Consider the following 20,263-nt stretch of genomic DNA (forward strand, 5'->3'; position numbering starts at 1 on the left):
TTTTCCAAAAAAAAAAATTGATTTTTCCCCCAAAAATGTTCATTTTTCTCCCAAAAAATGCTGATTTTTTTCCAAAAAAAATCTATATTTTTCTCCAAAAAATGCTGATTTTTTTTCTCCCAAAAAATGTTGATTTTTCTCCAAAAAAATTGATTTTTTTTAAAAAAAAAATTTGATTTTTCTCCAAAAAAACTGATTTTTTTTCCCCAAAAAAGCTGATATTTCCCCCCAAAAATGTCGATTTTTTCCCCAAAAAATTGATTTTTTTCCCCCAAAAAAAGTTGATTTTCCTCCAAAAAAATGTTGATTTTCTCCCAAAAATGCTGATTTTTTTCCAAAAAAAAAAATCTTGATTTTTCTCCCAAAAAATGTTGATTTTTCTCCAAAAAAATTGATTTTTTCCAAAAAAAAAGTTGATTTTTCTCCAAAAATGCTGATTTTTTTTCCCTAAAAAAAGTTGATTTTTCTCCAAAAAAAATTGATTTTTTTTCCCCAAAAAAAAGCTGATATTTCCCCCCCACAAAAGTCAATTTTTTTCCCAAAGAATTTGATTTTTTCAAAAAAAAAATTGATTTTTCACCAAAAAATGCTGATTTTCTCCCAAAAATGCTGATTTTTTTCCAAAAAAAAATTGATTTTTCCCCCAAAAATATTCATTTTTCTCCCAAAAAATGCTGATTTTTTTCCAAAAAAAAAAATCTTGATTTTTCTCCAAAAAAAAAGTTGATTTTTCCCCAAAAAAATGTTGATTTTCTCCAAAAAAAGCTGATATTTCCCCCCCAAAAAAGTCAATTTTTCTCCCCAAAAAATTTAATTTTTTCCCCCAAAAATTTGATTTTTTTTCCCCAAAAAAAGCTGATATTTCCCCCCAAAAAAAGTCAATTTCTCCCCCAAAAAATTTAATTTTTCTCCAAAAAAATTCCATTTTTCCCCCAAAAAATCCCATTTTTCTCCCAAAAAAACCCATTTTCCCCCCAAAACTCCTCCATTTCCCCCCCAAATCTCCGCCATTTTTTCCCCACTTCCCTTTCCCACCCCGTGGGAATTTCAGGAATCCAAAATTCCCGATTTTTTTTGGGAATTCTCAGGTTTCCTCCTCGTTGCGGAGCAGCAGCCTCGGGACCGCCCTGCCCGGAGCTTTCCTCGAGCGCCTCCTTTCGGCCGCGCTCCTGCGCGAGCCCCAAATCCCCATTTTCGTCCTCGAAATCCTCAGCACCTTCATCGACCGCCACGTGAAACCGACACAAACTCTGCCCCGAAAGGTGAATTTAATAAAAATTATGGGAATTTTGGGTGTTTCTGGGGTTGGAAAAAAAATTTGGGATTTTTAGGGAATTTTTGGGGATTTTTAGGATTTTTTTCGGATTTTTTTCGGATTTTTCGGGGATTTTTTAGGGATTTTTTGAGATTTTTTAGGGATTTTTTGGGGATTTTTCAAGATTTTTTAAAGGATTTTTTGGGATTATTTTCGGGATTTTTTTGAGATTTTTTGGGGATTTTTCGATTTTTCGGATTTTTTTCGGATTTTTTTGGGATTTTTTGGGGATTTTTTGGGATTATTTTCGGGATTTTTTGAGATTTTTTTGGGGATTTTTGGGGGATTTTTGGGGATTTTTTGGGATTTTTTGGGGATTTTTTGGGAATATTTTCGGGATTTTTTGGGGATTTTTTGGGGATTTTTTCATCGACCGCCACGGGAAACAGACACAAACTCTGCCCCGAAAGGTGAAGTGAAAAATTATTTGATTGGGAAAAAATTGGGTTGGGGTTGGGAAGGAAATTTGGATTTATTGGGATTTTTTCAGATTTTTTTAGGGATTTTTTTGGGGATTTTTTTCGGATTTTTCGGATTTTTTCGGATTTTTTGGGGATTTTTTTAAGGATTTTTTAGGGATTTTTTGGTGATTTTTCAGATTTTTTAAAGGATTTTTTGGGATTATTTTCGGATTTTTGGGGGATTTTTTGGGATTTTTTGGGGATTTTTTAGGGATTTTTTGGGATTTTTGGGGATTTTTTGGGATTTTTTGGGGATTTTTGGGGATATTTTTCGGATTTTTTTAGGGATTTTTTGGGGATTTTATTGATTTTTTTTAGGGATTTTTTGGTGATTTTTTAAGATTTTTAAAGGATTTTTTGGGATTATTTTCGGGATTTTTTTGAGATTTTTTGGGATTTTTTCGGATTTTTCGGGATTTTTTCGGATTTTTTTGGGATTTTTTGGGGATTTTTTGGGGGATTTTTTTCGGATTTTTTTGAGATTTTTTTGGGATTTTTTGGGATTTTTTGGGATTTTTTGGGATTATTTAGGGATTTTTTGGTGATTTTTTAAGATTTTTAAAAGGATTTTTTTGGGATTATTTTCGGGATTTTTTGGGGATTTTTTGGATTTTTTTAAGGATTTTTTGGTGATTTTTCAAGATTTTTAAGGATTTTTTGGGGATTATGTTCAGGATTTTTTTGGGGATTTTTGGGGATTTTTTTGGGGATTTTTTCGGATTTTTTTCGGATTTTTTGGGGATTTTTTGGGATTTTTTGGGGACTTTTTGGGGGATTTTTGGGGATTTTTGGGGATTTTTTTGAGAATTTTTACAGATTTATTTAGGATTTTTTTAGGGGATTTTTGGGGATTTTTTTAGAATTTTTTTGCAGATTTTAGAGATTTTTTAGGGATTTTTTAGGGATTTTTGGGATTTTTTAGGATTTTTTGAGGATTTTTTGAGGATTGTTACAGATTGCTTAGGAATTTTTTTAGGGGATTTTTTGGATTTTTTTAGGATTTTTGCGGTTTTGGGGTGAATTTTCAGGTTTTTGGGGGGATTTTGGGGGATTTTTTGGGGATTTTTTTTCATCGACCGCCACGGCAACCGACACAAACTCTGCCCCTGAAAGGTGAAGTGAAAAATTATTTGATTGGGAAAAAATTGGGTTTGGGGTTGGGAAGGAAATTTTGGATTTTTAGGGATTTTTTCAGATTTTTTTAGGATTTTTTGGGGATTTTTTGGATTTTTTTCGGATTTTTTTTAGGGATTTTTTGGGGTTTTTTGGGATTTTTTTCGGATTTTTTTGGGGATTTTTTGGGGTTTTTTTGGATCTTTTAGGGATTTTTTTTTGGGATTTTTTTGGGATTTTTTTGAGATTTTTTGGGGATTTTTTGGGATTATTTTCGGGATTTTTGAGATTTTTTGGGGGATTTTTGGGATTTTTTTCGGATTTTTTAGGGATTTTTTGGGGATTTTTCGAGATTTTTTAAGGGATTTTTTGGGGATTTTTTGGGGTTTTTTTGGGGATTTTTTAGGGATTTTTACAGATTTTTTGGGATTTTTTTCGGATTTTTTGGGATTTTTTGGGATTTTTTGGGATTTTTTCGGATTTTGTTGGGGATTTTTTGGGGATTTTTTGGGATTTTTTGGTGATTTTTGAGATTTTTAAAGGATTTTTTGGGATTATGTTCGGGATTTTTTGGGCGGGATTTTTGGGGATTTTTTTTCGGATTTTTTAGGGATTTTTTCGGATTTTTTTGGGGGTTTTTTGAGATTTTTTAGGGATTTTTTTGGGATTTTTCAAGATTTTTTAAAGGATTTTTTGGGGATTTTTTTGGGATTTTTTTGAGGATTTTACAGATTTTTTAGGGATTTTTTGGGGATTTTTTGGGATTTTTTTGGGATTTTTTTAGGGATTTTTTTGCAGAATATTAGAGATTTTTAGGGATTTTTTAGGGATTTTTTTGATATTTAAAGGGATTTTTTGGGATTTTTTGGGGATATTTTGGGGATTTTTTGGGGATTTTTTGGGGATTTTTTTGGATTTTTTGGAGGATTTTTTGGAGGATTTTTTTCATCGACCGCCACGGAAACCGACACAAACTCTGCCCCGAAAGGTGAAGTGAAAAATTATTTTAATGGGAAAAAAAAAATGGGAATGAAATTTGGGATTTATTGGGATTTTTGGGGGTTTTTAGGGATTTTTTTAGGGATTTTTGGGGATTTTTTGGGATTTTTAAAGGATTTTTTGGGGATTTTTTGGGGTTTTTTGGATTTTTTCGGATTTTTTTGGGGATTTTTTGGGGTTTTTTTGGATTTTTTTAGGGATTTTTTGGGGATTTTTTGGGATTTTTTTGAGATTTTTTGGGGATTTTTTGGGATTTTTTAGGGATTTTTTTTTTTTATTTTTTTCGGATTCTTGGGGATTTTTTGGTGATTTTTCAAGATTTTTTAAAGGATTTTTTGGGATTTTTTTGGGGATTTTTGGGATATTTTGGGGATTTTTTGGGAGAATTTTTAGGGATTTTTACAGATTTTTTGGGATTTTTTTCGGATTTTTGGGGATTTTTTGGGGATTTTTTAGGGATTTTTTGGGATTTTTGGGGATTTTTTGGGGATTTTTCAAGATTTTTTAAGGGATTTTTTGAGATTTTTTTGGGATTTTTTGGGATTTTTTGGGGATTTTTTGAGATTTTTTTGGGGATTTTTAGGGATTTTTTCGGATTTTTTTTCGGATTTTTGGGGATTTTTTGGGATTATTTTCGGGATTTTTGTGGATTTTTTGGGATTTTTTTGGGATCTTTTGGGGATTTTTGGGGATTTTTGGGGGATTTTTTGAGATTTTTTTTTGGGATTTTTAGGGATTTTTTCGGATTTTTGGGGGATTTTTTGGGATTATTTTCGGGATTTTTTGTGGATTTTTTGGGGATTTTTTTGGGATCTTTTGGGGATTTTTTGGGATCTTTTGGGGATTTTTTGTGGATTTTTTTGGGGATTTTTTGGGATTTTTTGAGGGATTTTTGGGGATTTTTGGGGATTTTTTGGGGATTTTTGGGGATTTTTTGAGGATTTTTGAGGATTGTTACAGATTTTTAAGAGATTTTTTTCGAGGATTTTGGGGATTTTTTAGGGATTTTTTCTAGGATTTTTGCGGTTTTTTGGGGAATTTTTAGGTTTTGGGGGGGATTTTTTGGGGGATTTTTTTCATCGACTGCCACGGGAACCGACACAAACTCTGCCCCGAAAGGTGAATTTAATAAAAATTATGGGAATTTTTGGTGTTTCTGGGGTTGGAAAAAAAATTTGGGATTTTAGGAATTTTTTGGGATTTTTCGGATTTTTTCGGATTTTTTTCGGATTTTTCGGGGATTTTTTTAGGGATTTTTTGAGATTTTTTTAGGGATTTTTGGGGATTTTTCAAGATTTTTTTAAAGGATTTTTGGGATTTTTTTGGGATTTTTTGGATTTTTGGGATTTTTTGGGATTTTTAGGGAATTTTTGGGATTTTTTTCGGATTTCTTGGGGATTTTTTGGGATTTTTTGGGATTTTTTCGGATTTTTTTAGGGATTTTTTGGGGATTTTTCAGATTTTTAGGGATTTTTTTGGGATTTTTTGGGATTTTTGGGGATTTTTTGGGGATTTTTTGGGGATTTTTTAGGGAATTTTTGGGATTTTTTCGGATTTTTGGGGATTTTTAGGGATTTTTTCGGATTTTTTTCGGATTTTTTGGGATTTTTTGGGGATTTTTTTTGATTTCTTTCGGATGTTTTGAGGATTTTTTGGGGATTTTTTGGGATTTTTGGGATTTTTTGGGGATTTTTGGGATTTTTGGGGGATTTTTTGGGATTTTTACAGATTTTTTTAGGGATTTTTTGGGATTTTTTAAGGATTTTTTGGGGATTTTTTTAGGATTTTTTGGGGATTTTTGGGGATTTTTTGGGATTTTTTTGAGAATTTTTACAGATTTTTTTAGGATTTTTAGGGGATTTTGGGGATTTTTTAGAGATTTTTTTGGGGATTTTTGGGGGATTTTTTTCATCGACTGCCACGGCAACCGACACAAACTCTGCCCCGAAAGGTGAATTTAATAAAAATTATGGGAATTTTTGGTGTTTCTGGGGTTGGAAAAAAAATTGGGGATTTTTGGGGATTTTTGGGATTTTTTGGGGGATTTTTTAGGGATTTTTTGGGGATTTTTTGGGATTTTTTGGGGGATTTTTTGGGATTTTTTTTCGGATTTTTTTTGGGATTTTTTTGAGATTTTTTGGGGATTTTTTCGGATTTTTTCGGATTTTTTTCGGATTTTTGGGGATTTTTTGGGGATTTTTTCGGATTTTTTCGGATTTTTTTCGGATTTTTTGGGGATTTTTTGGGATTTCTTAAGGATTTTTTGGTGATTTTTTGGGGATATTTTTGGGATATTTTTGAGGATTTTTAGGGGATTTTTTGGGATTTTTTGGGGATTTTTTGGTGATTTTTCAAGATTTTTTTAAAGGATTTTTTGGGATTATTTTCGGGATTTTTTGGGATTTTTTGGGGATTTTTGGGGATTTTTTGGGATATTTTTGAGGATTTTTTGGGATTTTTTAGGGATTTTTTGGATTTTTTCGGATTTTTTGGGGATTTTTAGGGGATTTTTAAAGGATTTTTTGGTGATTTTTCAAGATTTTTTAAAGGATTTTTTGGGATTATGTTCGGGATTTTTTGAGATTTTTTGGGGGATTTTTGGGGATTTTTTTCATCGACCGCCACGGGAACCGACACAAACTCTGCCCCGAAAGGTGAAGTGAAAAATTATTTTATTGGGAAAAAAAAAATGGGAATGAAATTTGGGATTTTTTGGGATTTTTTGGGATTTTTTGGGGATTTTTTGGTGATTTTTCAAGATTTTTTAAAGGATTTTTTGGATTATGTTCGGGATTTTTTGGGGATTTTTTGGGATTTTTTGGGATTTTTTCGGATTTTTTGGGATTTTTTGGGGATTTTTTGGGGATTTTTTGGGGATTTTTTGGGGATTTTTTTCGGATTTTTTTCGGATTTTTTTGAGAATTTTTTGGGATTTTTTTTCGGATTTCTTGGGGATTTTTTGGTGATTTTTCAAGATTTTTTAAAAGGATTTTTTGGGATTATTTTCGGGATTTTGGGGGGATTTTTGGGGGGATTTTTTTGAGATTTTTTGGGATTTTTTGGGGATTTTTGGGGATTTTTTAAGGATTTTTTGGTGATTTTTCAAGATTTTTTTTTAGGGATTTTTTGGGATTATTTTCGGATTTTTTGGGGATTTTTGGGGATTATTTTCGGGATTTTTTGGGGATTTTTTGGGGATTTTTTTGAGATTTTTTTTGTGGATTTTTTGGGATTTTTTGGGATATTTTGAGGATTTTTACAGATTTTTTAGGGATTTTTGGGGGATTTTTGGGACTTTTTTAGGAATTTTTTGGTGATTTTTAAAGATTTTTTTTAGGGATTTTTGGGGGGTTTTAGGGATTTTTTTAAAGTCTTTTTAAAGATTTTTTTGGGGGATTTTTCATGGGATTTTTTGCTGATTTTTCACAGATTTTTTTAAAAAATTTTATTTATTTTTCCCATAATTTTTTCTACAAATTTGCAGATTTTTTTTTTTCCAGATTATTTCAGGAATTTCTTCCAGATCAGGCCCAAGACACAAAATTTGGGAAAATTTGGATAAATTGAGAAAATTTGGGATGGGAAAATTTCAGAAAATTTGGGATAATTTGGAAAAATTTGGGGAAAATTGGGGAAAATTTGAGGGAAAAATTGGAAAATGTTGGGAAATTTGGGAAAATGTTGGGAAATTTGGGAAAATTTGAATAATTGGAGAAAATTGGGGAAAATTGGGGAAAATTTGGGAAAATTTGGGGAAAATTTGGGGAAAATTTTGGGAAATTTGGGAAAATTTTGGGAAATTTGGGAAAATTTGAGGGAAAATTGGAAATTTGGGATGATTTGGAAAATTTGGTAAAATTGGGGAAAATTTGGGGAAAATTTGGGGAAAATTGGGAAAAATTGGGAAATTTTGGGAAAATTGGGAAAATTTTGGGAAATTCGGGAAAATTTTGGGAATTTGGGAAAATTGAGGGAAATTGGGGAAATTTGGGATAATTTGGGGAAAATTTGGATAATTTGGGAAAATTTGGGGAAATGTGGGGAAATGAGGGAAAAATTTGGGAAAATTTGGGAAAATTTGGGACAATTTGGGAAATTTGGGGAAAATTGGGAAAAATTGGGAAAATGTTGGGAAATTTTGGATAATTTGAATAATTGGAGAAAATTGGGGAAAATTGGGGAAAATTTTGGGGAAAAATTTGGGAAAAATTGGGAAAACTTGGGAAAATTTTGGAAAAATTGGGAAAATTTTGGGAATTTGGGAAAATTTGAGGGAAAAATTGGGAAATTTGGGATAATTTGGGTGAATTTGGGAAAATTTTGGGAAAATTTGGGACAATTTGGGGAAATTTTGGAAAATCTGGGGAAATGTTGGGAAATTTGGGAAATTTGGAATAATTGGGGAAAAGTGGGGAAAATTGGGGAAAATTTGGGGAAAATTTGGGAAATTTGGGAAAATTTGGGAAATTTGGGAAAATTTGAGGGAAAATTGGGAAATTTGGGATAATTTGGAAAAATTTGGGGAAAATTTGGGAAAATTTGGGGAAAATTTGAGGGGAAAATTGGGAAATTTGGGATAATTTGGGTGAAATTTGGGAAAATTGTGGGAAAATTTGGGACAATTTGGGGAAATTTGGGGAAATTTTGGAAAATCTGGGAAAATGTTGGGAAATTTGGGAAAATTTGGAATAATTGGAGAAAATTGGGGAAAATTGGGGAAAATTTGGGGAAAATTTGGGAAAAATTGGGAAAAATTGGGAAATATTTTGGGAAAATTTTGGAAATTTGGGAAAATTTGAGGGAAAATTGGGAAATTTGGGATAATTTGGGGAAAATTGGGAAAAATTGGGAAAATTTGGGAAATTTGGGAAAATTTGGGGAAATTTGGGAAAATTTTGGGAAAATTGGGAAAATTTGAGGGAAAATTGGGAAATTTGGGATAATTTGGGTGAAATTTGGGAAAACTTGGGAAAATTTGGGACAATTTGGGGAAATGAGGGAAAATTTGGGAAAATTTGGGAAAATTTGGGACAATTTGGGGAAATTTGGGGAAATTTTGGAAAATCTGGGAAAATGTTGGGAAATTTGGGAAAATTTGGAATAATTGGGGAAAATTGGGGATAATTTGGGGAAAATTTGGGAAAATTTGGGAAAATTTTGGGAAATTTGGGAAAATTTCAGGGAAAATTGGGAAATTTGGATAATTTGGAATAATTGGAGAAAATTGGGGAAAATTGGGAAAATTTTGGGAAATTTGGGAAAATTTGAGGAAAATCTGGGAAAAATTGGGAAAAATTGGGAAAATTTTGGGAAATTTGGGAAAATTTGAGGAAAATCTGGGAAAATGTTGGGAAATTTGGGATAATTTGGAATAATTGGAGAAAATTGGGGAAAATTGGGGATAATTTGGGGAAAATTTGGGAAAACTTGGGAAAAATTGGGAAAAATTGGGAAAAATTGGGAAAACTTGGGAAAATTTTGGGAAATTTGGGAAAACTTTGGAAAATCTGGGAAAATGTTGGGAAATTTAGGAAAATTTGGAATAATTGGAGAAAATTGGGGAAATTTGGGGAAAATTTGGGAAAAATTGGGAAAATTTTGGGAAAAATTGGGAAATTTTGGGAAATTTGGGAAAATTTGAGGGAAAATTGGGAAATTTGGGATAATTTGGGGAAAATTTGGGATAATTTGGGAAAATTTGGGAAAACTTGGGAAAAATTTGGAAAATCTGGGGAATTCTGGGATTGGGGATGAGTTTTTCAGGAATTTTTTTTCCTTGGTTGCTCTGGGATGGTCCCGTCCCATCCCGGAATTCCGGAATTTTGGGGAATTTTGGGGAATTTTCTGGAATTTTCTGGAATTTTGGGGAATTTTGGGGGATTTTTTCCCGCAGTTCCGTGGAGGATGTGTCGGTGCTGAAGCTGAAAATGGAGAAATGTTCCCGCCAGGATTCCATCTTCATGAAAAAGGTTTGGAAAAAAAAAAAAATCCAAAAATCACCCCAAAAATCCTGGAAAAATCCCGGAAAAATCCCAGAAAAATCCTCCAAAAAAATCCCCCAAAAAAGCCCCAAAATAACCAAAAAAATGCCCCAAAAATCCATAAAAATCCCCAAAAAATCCTCAAAAAAAAATCCTAAAATTCCTCAAATTCCCCCCCGAAAAATCTCCAAAAATTCCCCAAAAATCCTCAAAAAAAATCCCTAAAAGTTCCTAAAATATCCCCCAAAAAATCTCTAAAAATTAAAAAAATACCAAAAATCCCAGAAGAAATCCCTCCAAAAATCCCAAAAAATCTTTCGACAATCCCTAAAAAATCTCAAAAAAAATTCCTAAAAATCCCAAAAAAATCCCCCCAAAATCGCCAGAATTCCCAGAATCCCCAAATTCCCCAAAATTCCAAAAAAATCCCCCCACAATCCCAAAAAATGCCTCAAAAAATCCCAAAAAATCTAAAAATCCCCAAAAATCTAAAATCCCCCAAAAATCCATAAAAAATTCCTAAAAATCCCTAAAAATCCCCCAAAAATCCCCCAAAAAACCCAGATTTCCCATCATCCCCCAAATCCCCCAAAAATCCCCAAAATTCCCCAAAAATTCCCAAAAATTCCCGAATTCCCCTCATTTCCCAGCAGGGGGCTGCTCTTGTGCTGACTCAGCAACACAAAAAACAAACCCCAAAATCCCCAAAAAATCCCCAAAGAATCCTCAGAAAAATCCCCCAAAAATTCCCAAAAAATCCCAGAAAAGTCTCTAAAAATCCTCAAAAAATCTCCCTAAAAATCTCCTAAAAAAAACCCCAAAAAATCCTCAAAAATCCCCCAAAATATCCAAAAAATTCCTTTAAAAACGCCAAAAAATCCCCCCAAATCCTTTAAAAATCCCCAAAAATCCCCAAAAATCGTCAAAAAATCCCAAAAATCAAAAAAATCCCTAAAAAATCCCCCCAAAAATCCTCCAAAAAATCTCCAAAAATGGTCAAAAATCGTCAAAAAAATCCCAAAAAATCCCTCAAAAATCCCCCCAAAAATCCTCAAGAAAATCCCCCCAAATCGTCAAAAAATCCAAAAAAATCCCCCAAAATTCCTAAAAAATCCCTTAAAAATCCTCAAAAAATATCCCCAAAAATCGCCAAAAAAATCCCAAAAAATCCCCCCCAAAATTCCTAAAAAATTCCCATAAAATCCTCAAAAAATCCCCAAAAATCCCCAAAAACCGTCAAAAAAATCCAAAAATCACTTAAAAATCCCCCAAAAATTCTCCAAAAAATCCCAAAAAATCGTCAAAATAATCCCCAAAAATCCCTCAAAAATCTCAAAAAATCCCCCCAAAAATCCTCAAGAAAATCCCCCAAAATTCCTAAAAAATCCTTAAAAATCCCCCAAAAAATCCCAAAAATCGTCCAAAAAATCCCAAAAAATCCCCAAAAAATCCTAAAAAATCCCTCAAAAATCCTCAAAAAATCCCAAAAAATCCCCAAAAATCGTCCAAAAAAATCCTAAAAATCCCCAAAAATCGTCAAAAAAATCCCAAAAAATCCCCCCCAAAATTCCTAAAAATCCCTCAAAGATCCTAAAAAAAATCCCAAAAATCGTCCAAAAAATCCAAAAAATCCCCGAAAAATCCTAAAAATCTCTTAAAAATCCTCAAAAAAATCCCCAAAAATCCCTAAAAATCGTCCAAAAAATCCCCAAAATCCATAAAAAATCCCCCCAAAAATTCACCAAAAAATCCCACAAATCGTCCAAAAATCCCAAAAAATCCCTCAAAAATCTCAAAAAATCCCCCCAAAATCCCCCCAAAAATCCTCAAGAAAATCCCCCAAAATCCCCCAAAATCCCCAAAAATCGTCAAAAAAATCCCCCAAAATCCCCCAAAAAATCCAAAAAAATCCCCAAAAATTCCTAAAAAATCCCTTAAAAATCCTCCAAAAAATCCCCAAAAATCTCAAAAATCGTCAAAAAAATCCCAAAAAATCCCTCAAAAAATCCCACAAAATCCCCTAAAAATCCTCAAGAAAATCCCCAAAAATCCCAAAAAATCCTCAAAAAATCCCTAAAAATTCCCCAAAATCGTCAAAAAAATCCCAAAAAATCCCCCAAAAATTCCTAAAAAATCCCTCAAAAAATCCTCAAAAAAAATCCCAAAAAATCCCCCAAAATTCCTAAAAAATCCCTTAAAAATCCTCAAAAAAATCCCCAAAAATCCCCCAAAAATTCCTAAAAAATCCCTCAAAAATCGTCCAAAAAATCCCAAAAAATCCCCAAAAAAATCCCAAAAAACCCCTCAAAAATCTCCAAGAAAATCCCTCAAAAATCCCACCAAAAAAAAAAAAAAACCCCAAAAACCCCAAAATCCCAAAAATTCCCCCAAAATTCCCGAATTTTCCCTCATTTCCAGCACGGGCCGGCTCTGCTGCGGCTGCTTTTTGTGCTGGCTCAGCAACCCAACAATTCCCGACGTCACTTCCGGGCCCTCTTCCGCCTGCTCGCCCTGCTGGGGCTGGAGCTGGCCACCGATGACGTCATCACCGACCTCGTGCGCCTCGCCCTCGCCCTGCAGGTAGGGAATTCTGGGAAATTGGGGGGGGAATTTTTTGGGGTTTTTTTGTGATTTTTTGGGGGGTTTTTTGGGGGGGATTTGGGGTTTTCGCGTGATGACGTCATCGTTGAGGTCACGCTCGCCCCGCAGGGAGGGAATTGTGGGAAATTTTGGGAAATTTTGCGGGGGGGATTTGCGGGAATTTTTTTTTTAGGGGTTTTTGTGATTTTTGGGGGGGTGAATTTCTGTTGGGATTTGGGATTTTGAGGTGATGACGTCATCATTGAGGTCACTCTTACGCCGCAGGAAGGGAATTCTGGGAATTCTGGGAAAAATTTGGGGGACTTTTTTGGGGGGGATTTATGGGAGTTTTTTAGGGGGTTTTGAGATTTTTGGGGTTTTTTGGGGGGAGTTTTGTTGGGATTTGGGGTTTGCAGATGATGACGTCATCATTGAGGTCACGCTCGCCCTGCAGGGAGGGAATTCTGGGAATTCTGGGGAATTTTTTGGAATTTTTGGGAGGATTTATGGAATTTTTTTAGGGGTTTTTGTGAATTTTTTTTCAATTATTTTTGGGGGGAGTTTTGTTGGGATTTGGAGTTTGCAAGTGATGACGTCATCGTTGATGTCACGCTCATTCTGCAGGAAGGGAATTCTGGGAAATTTTTTTTTTTTAATTTTTGTGACTTTTGGGAGGATTTATGGGAGGTTTTTTTAGGGTATTTTTGAGATTTTTGGGGTTTTTAGGGGGAGTTTTGTTGGGATTTGGGGGTTTCACGTGATGACGTCATCAATGAGGTCACGCTCATTCTGCAGGAAGGGAATTCTGGAATTCTGGGAAATTGTTTGGAATTTTTGGGAGGATTTATGGGAATTTTTTTAGGGGTTTTTTTGAGATTTTGGGGTTTTGGGGGGAGTTTTGTTGGGATTTGGGATTTTGAAGTGATGACGTCATCACGGATGTCACGCAGGAAGGGAATTCTGGGAATTTTAGGGGATTTTTTTTTTTTTTTTTTTTTAATTTTTTGGGCGGGGTTTTATTGGGATTTGGGGTTTTTTTTTGTAAATCTGATTTTTCGATTGGATTTTTTTTTATCGAATAATTTCTTATTTTGGGTTTTTTTCTAATTAATCCAATTAATTTTTTTGATTAATTTTATTGATTTTATTTTTTTTTTTAGAATTTCTTTTGATGAAATTGAAAGTTTATTTTTTATTTTGGGGTTTTTTTTTTTTTTTTGGATTGGCTTTTTTTTTTTTTTGATTGGGATTTTTTTCTTATCTTGGGGTTTTTAATTAAATTCGATTTCATTAAATTTATTTTTATTCGTGGTTTTTTTTATGCTTTTTTTTATTTTATTTGAGTTTTTTGCATGGGGGTCGTTCAAAATTTTTGTGTTTTTTTTTAATTTTATTTTTTTATTTTAATTTTTTTTTAATTGAATTTTTTCCTTTTTTTTGGGTGCTTTCTTAATTTGTTTTCCATTTATTTTATTTTATTTATTTATTTATTTAATTTTTTTTTAATTATTATTTTGGGGTTGTGGAACTTTTAGATTTGTTTATTTTGGGGGATTTTAATTATTTTTATTAATTACTTTTGAAATTTTGTTCTTTTTCATGTTTTCTCTTTTTTTTAACAATCAAAAATCCCTTTTTTGGGGGGGGAGGAATTTTAATGGAATTTTTAATGGATTTTAAATTTTTTTAAATGGAATTTTTAATGGAATTTTTATTAAATTATTTTTAAATTTTTTTTGCAATTTTTTGGAATTATTTTTGGAATTATTTTTTAAATTATTTTCCCATTTTTTAATTTTTTTAAATTAGTTTTGAAAATTTCTTAAAATTTTTTTTAATGAAATTATTTCTGGAATTATTCTTGGAATTATTCGTGGAATTTTTTTTTTTTTAATTTAAATGATTTTTGAATTTTGGGGGGAGATTTTTTTAAAATTTTATTTTTAATGGAATTTTTCTGGAATTATTTCAGGAATTTTTCCCGACTTCCCCATGAATTTTTCTGGAAAACTGGAAATTTTTATTGGAATTTTTTTATGGAATTCTTTTTCGTTACTTTTTGAAATTTTTTTTTTAATTTTTTTTTTTAATTTTTAAAAAAATCATCATTACTTTTATTATTTTTTGAATTATTTTTGGAGTTATTTTTATTATTTTTGGAATTATTTTTGGAATCATCTTCCCAATTTTTTACGGATTTTTTTTTTTTTTTTAAATTATTTTCAATTCTTTTCCTTTTTCATTCTTTTTTTTTTTTCCTTTACTTATTTCCCCAAATCCATTTATTTAAAAAAAAAAAAATCAAATTTTTCCCGTTTTATTTCCATTTTCTCTTCTCCCTTCCCCATTTCCCTTCCCCATTCCCCCACAATTCCCCCACGGATTTTTCTGGAAAAACGGAAATTTTTTTAAATGGAATTTTGAATCGATTTTTTTTTTTTTGAAAATTTTTTTGGTCATTTTTTTTTTGTTAATCTATTCCTTATTATTATCAATTTTCATTATTTTTGACTTTTTTTGTATTTTTTTTTTGTTAATCTATTCCTTATTATTATCAATTTTCATTATTTTTGACATTTTTTTTGGTTTTTTTTTTTTTTGTTAATCTATTCCTTATTATTATCAATTTTATTATTTTAGGAATCATTTTTTTTTATTAATCTGGGAATTATTTCCCCAATTTCTTACGGATATTTAATAAAATTTTCAAAAATTATTATTAGCAATTATTTTAAATTAATTCCCATTTTTCACCCTTTTATTTCTCTCTGTTCCCCATTCCCCCAAACCCATTCATTTTTTAATTCCATTTCCCTTCTTTTCTCTCCCCAATCCCGAATTTTTGGGGATTTTTCTGGAACCTTCCAGGCCCTGGCCCAGGAGGAGCCGTTGCTGCCGGGTCCCAATCGCTGCTCCCTGCTGGCCCTGAGCGCCTCCTTCATGGCCCTGCTGGGCCACCTGCTGGCCATCCCCCAGCTCCTGCAGCACACTCAGCAGGTGGGCAGCCCCAAAATCCCCAAATTCCCCCCAAATCACCCCAAAAAATAAAAAAAACCCCGAGAAAATCCGACGTTCCTAGCAGGAGTTAGTGGGAATTTATTGGGAATTTATTGGGAATTTATTGGGATTTTATTGGGATTTTATTGGGATTTTATAGGGATTTATTGAGATTTTATTGGGAATTTATTGGGATTTTATTGGGGATTTATTGAGATTGTATTGGGATTTTATTGGGATTTTATTGGGATTTTACTGTGTTTTATTGGGAATTTATTGGGATTTTATTGGGAATTTATTGGGATTTTATTGGGATTTTATTGGGATTTTATTGGGATTTTATTGGGATTTTATTGGGATTTTATTGGGGTTTTATTGGGGTTTTATTGGGATTTTATTGGGATTTTATTGGGATTTTATTGGGGTTTTATTGGGATTTGTGTGTTTTGGGATTTGGGCTGTTTGGGGTTTTTGGGATGTGTCCCTGAGCTCTGGCCATCCCCCAGCTCCTGCAGCACACTCAGCAGGTGGGCAGCCCCAAAATCCCAAAATTCCCCCCAAATCACCCCAAAAAATAAAAAAACCCCGAGAAAATCCGACGTTCCTAGCAGGAGTTAGTGGGAATTTATTGGAAATTTATTGGGAATTTATTGGGGTTTTATTGGGATTTTATTGGATTTTATTGGGATTTTATTGGGATTTTATTGGGATTTTATTGGGATTTTATTGGGGTTTTATTGGGGTTTTATTGGGATTTTATTGGGATTTTATTGGGATTTTATTGGGATTTTATTGGGGTTTTATTGGGATTTTATTGGGGTTTTATTGGGATTTGTGTGTTTGGGATTTGGGCTGTTTGGGGTTTTTGGGATGTGTCCTGAGCTCTGGCCATCCCCAGCTCCTGCAGCACACTCAGCAGGTGGGCACCGAGAAAATCCCAAAATTCCCCCAAAATCACCCCAAAAAATAAAAAAACCCCGAGAAAATCCGACGTTCCTAGCGGGAGTTATTGGGAATTTATTGGGGTTTTATTCGGATTTTGTTGGGGTTTTATTGGGATTTTATTGGGAATTTATTGGGGTTTTATTGGTAATTTATTGGGAATTTATTGGGGTTTTATTGGGATTTTATTCAGATTTTATTGGGGTTTTATTGGGAATTTATTGGGAATTTATTGGGATTTTATTGGGATTTTATTGGATTTTATTGGGAGTTTATTGGGAATTTATTGGGAATTTATTGGGAATTTATTGGGATTTTATTGGGATTTATTGGGATTTTATTGGGGATTTATTGAGAATTTATTGGCATTTTATTTGGATTAATTGGGATTTTATTGGGGTTTTATTGGGGTTTTAAATGGATTTTATTGGGAGTTTATTGGGATTTTATTGGGAATTAATTGGGATTTTATAGAGATTTTATTGGGATTTTATTGGGATTTTATTGGGAATTTATTGGGTTTTATTGGGAATTTATTGGGATTTTATTGGGATTTTATTGGGATTTTATTGGGATTTGTGTATTTTGGGATTTGGGCTGTTTGGGGTTTTTGGGATGTGTCCCTGAGCTCTGGCCATCCCCCAGCTCCTGCAGCACACTCAGCAGGTGGGCACCGAGAAAATCCCAAAATTCCCCCCAAATCACCCCAAAAAAGAAAAAAAAACCCGAGAAAATCCGACGTTCCTAGCGGAGTTATAGCGATTTTATTGGGAATTTATTGGGGTTTTATTGGGGTTTTATTGGGGTTTTATTGGGATTTTCTTGGATTTTATTGGGGTTTTATTGGGATTTTATTGGGAATTTATTGGGATTTTATTGGGAATTTATTGAGATTTTATTGGGATTTTATTGAGATTTTATTGGGGTTTTATTGGGATTTTATTGGATATTACTGTGATTTATTGGGAATTTATTGGGAATTTATTGGGGTTTTATTGAGATTTTATTGGGAATTTATTAGGATTTTATTGGGATTTTATTGGATTTATTGAGATTTTATTGGGAATTTTATTGGGATTTTATTGGGGTTTTATTGGGATTTTATTGGGATATTACTGTGGTTTATTGGGAATTTTTTGGGATTTTATTGGAAGTTATTGGGATTTCATTGTGATTTCATTTGAATTTTATTGGGGTTTTATTGGGATTTTATCGGCCTTTTTTTGCTATTTTATTGCAATTTTAATGTGATTTATTGGGATTTTATTGGGATTTTACTGTGATTTATTGGGATTTTAATGGGATTTTAATGGGATTTCGTTGGGATTTTATTGGGATTTTATTGGGGTTTTATTGGGATTTGTGTGTTTTGGGATTTGGGCTGTTTGGGGTTTTTGGGATGTGTCCCTGAGCTCTGGCCATCCCCCAGCTCCTGCAGCACACTCAGCAGGTGGGCAGCCCCAAAATCCCAAAATTCCCCCAAATCACCCCAAAAAATAAAAAAAACCCCGAGAAAATCCGACGTTCCTAGCAGGAGTTAGTGGGAAATTATTGGGGTTTTATTGGGATTTTATTGGGATTTTATTGGGATTTTATTGGGATTTTATTGGGATTTTATTGGGATTTTATTGGGATTTTATTGGGATTTTATTGGGGTTTTATTGGGGTTTCATTGGGATTTGTGTATTTTGGGATTTGGGTGTTTGGGGTTTTTGGATGTGTCCCTGAGCTCTGGCCATCCCCCAGCTCCTGCAGCACACTCAGCAGGTGGGCAGCCCCAAAATCCCCAAATTCCCCCCAAATCACCCCAAAAAATAAAAAAAACCCCGAGAAAATCCGACGTTCCTAGCGGGAGTTAGTGGGAAATTATCGGGAATTTATTGGGATTTTATTGGGATATTACTGTGATTTATTGGAATTTATTGGGATTTTATTGGGGTTTTATTGAGATTTTGTTGGGATTTTATTGGGATTTTATGGGGTTTTATTGGGGTTTTATTGGGATTTTATTGGGATTTTATTGGGATTTATTGGGATTTTATTGGGTTTTATTGGGGTTTTATTGGGGTTTTATTGGGATTTGTGTATTTTGGGATTTGGGCTGTTTGGGGTTTTTGGGATGTGTCCCTGAGCTCTGGCCATCCCCCAGCTCCTGCAGCACACTCAGCAGGTGGGCAGCCCCAAAATCCCCAAATTCCCCCAAATCACCCCAAAAAATAAAAAAACCCCGAGAAAATCCGACGTTCCTAGCAGGAGTTAGTGGGAATTTATTGGAATTTATTGGGAATTTATTGGATTTTATTGGGATTTTATTGGGATTTTATAGGGATTTTATTGAGATTTTATTGGGAATTTATTGGGATTTTATTGGGGATTTATTGAGATTGTATTGGGATTTTATTGGGATTTTATTGGGATTTTACTGTGTTTTATTGGGAATTTATTGGGATTTTATTGGGAATTTATTGGGATTTTATTGGGATTTTATTGGGATTTTATTGGGATTTTATTGGGATTTTATTGGGATTTTATTGGGGTTTTATTGGGGTTTTATTGGGATTTTATTGGGATTTTATTGGGATTTTATTGGGGTTTTATTGGGATTTGTGTGTTTTGGGATTTGGGCTGTTTGGGGTTTTTGGGATGTGTCCCTGAGCTCTGGCCATCCCCCAGCTCCTGCAGCACACTCAGCAGGTGGGCAGCCCCAAAATCCCAAAATTCCCCCGAAATCACCCCAAAAAATAAAAAAACCCCGAGAAAATCCGACGTTCCTAGCAGGAGTTAGTGGGAATTTATTGGAAATTTATTGGGAATTTATTGGGGTTTTATTGGGATTTTATTGGGATTTTATTGGGATTTTATTGGGATTTTATTGGGATTTTATTGGGATTTTATTGGGGTTTTATTGGGGTTTTATTGGGATTTTATTGGGATTTTATTGGGATTTTATTGGGATTTTATTGGGGTTTTATTGGGATTTTATTGGGGTTTTATTGGGATTTGTGTGTTTTGGGATTTGGGCTGTTTGGGGTTTTTGGGATGTGTCCCTGAGCTCTGGCCATCCCCCAGCTCCTGCAGCACACTCAGCAGGTGGGCACCGAGAAAATCCCAAAATTCCCCCAAAATCACCCCAAAAAATAAAAAAAACCCCGAGAAAATCCGACGTTCCTAGCGGGAGTTATTGGGAATTTATTGGGGTTTTATTCGGATTTTGTTGGGGTTTTATTGGGATTTTATTGGGAATTTATTGGGGTTTTATTGGTAATTTATTGGGAATTTATTGGGGTTTTATTGGGATTTTATTCAGATTTTATTGGGGTTTTATTGGGAATTTATTGGGAATTTATTGGGATTTTATTGGGATTTTATTGGGATTTTATTGGGAGTTTATTGGGAATTTATTGGGAATTTATTGGGAATTTATTGGATTTTATTGGGATTTATTGGGATTTTATTGGGGATTTATTGAGAATTTATTGGCATTTTATTTGGATTAATTGGGATTTTATTGGGGTTTTATTGGGGTTTTAAATGGATTTTATTGGGAGTTTATTGGGATTTTATTGGGAATTAATTGGGATTTTATAGAGATTTTATTGGGATTTTATTGGGATTTTATTGGGAATTTATTGGGTTTTATTGGGAATTTATTGGGATTTTATTGGGATTTTATTGGGATTTTATTGGGATTTGTGTATTTTGGGATTTGGGCTGTTTGGGGTTTTTGGGATGTGTCCCTGAGCTCTGGCCATCCCCCAGCTCCTGCAGCACACTCAGCAGGTGGGCACCGAGAAAATCCAAAATTCCCCCCAAATCACCCCAAAAAAGAAAAAAAAACCCGAGAAAATCCGACGTTCCTAGCGGGAGTTATAGCG

At 33.4% G+C, this 20,263-nt stretch overlaps 1 protein-coding gene across 1 annotated transcript in view; it reads left to right on the forward strand.

Moving 5' to 3' along the window:
• Nucleotides 1-1,088: 1,088 nt before the first annotated feature.
• LOC148217335 (protein EFR3 homolog B-like) overlaps nucleotides 1,089-20,263 on the forward strand; it is a gene marked incomplete at its 5' end in the record, with an annotated part of 44,133 nt that continues 24,958 nt past the window's right edge. The window contains 5 exons of the mRNA XM_088158727.1: nucleotides 1,089-1,232; nucleotides 3,815-3,877; nucleotides 9,782-9,857; nucleotides 12,288-12,449; nucleotides 15,318-15,446. Coding sequence (XP_088014853.1) covers nucleotides 1,089-1,232; nucleotides 3,815-3,877; nucleotides 9,782-9,857; nucleotides 12,288-12,449; nucleotides 15,318-15,446 — 574 coding nt within the window. The remainder of the gene's footprint in view (nucleotides 1,233-3,814; nucleotides 3,878-9,781; nucleotides 9,858-12,287; nucleotides 12,450-15,317; nucleotides 15,447-20,263) is intronic.

The sequence above is a fragment of the Sturnus vulgaris genome, unplaced genomic scaffold, assembly GCF_052056855.1.
Source record: "Sturnus vulgaris isolate bStuVul1 unplaced genomic scaffold, bStuVul1.hap1 Scaffold_865, whole genome shotgun sequence".
NCBI lineage: Eukaryota > Metazoa > Chordata > Aves > Passeriformes > Sturnidae > Sturnus > Sturnus vulgaris.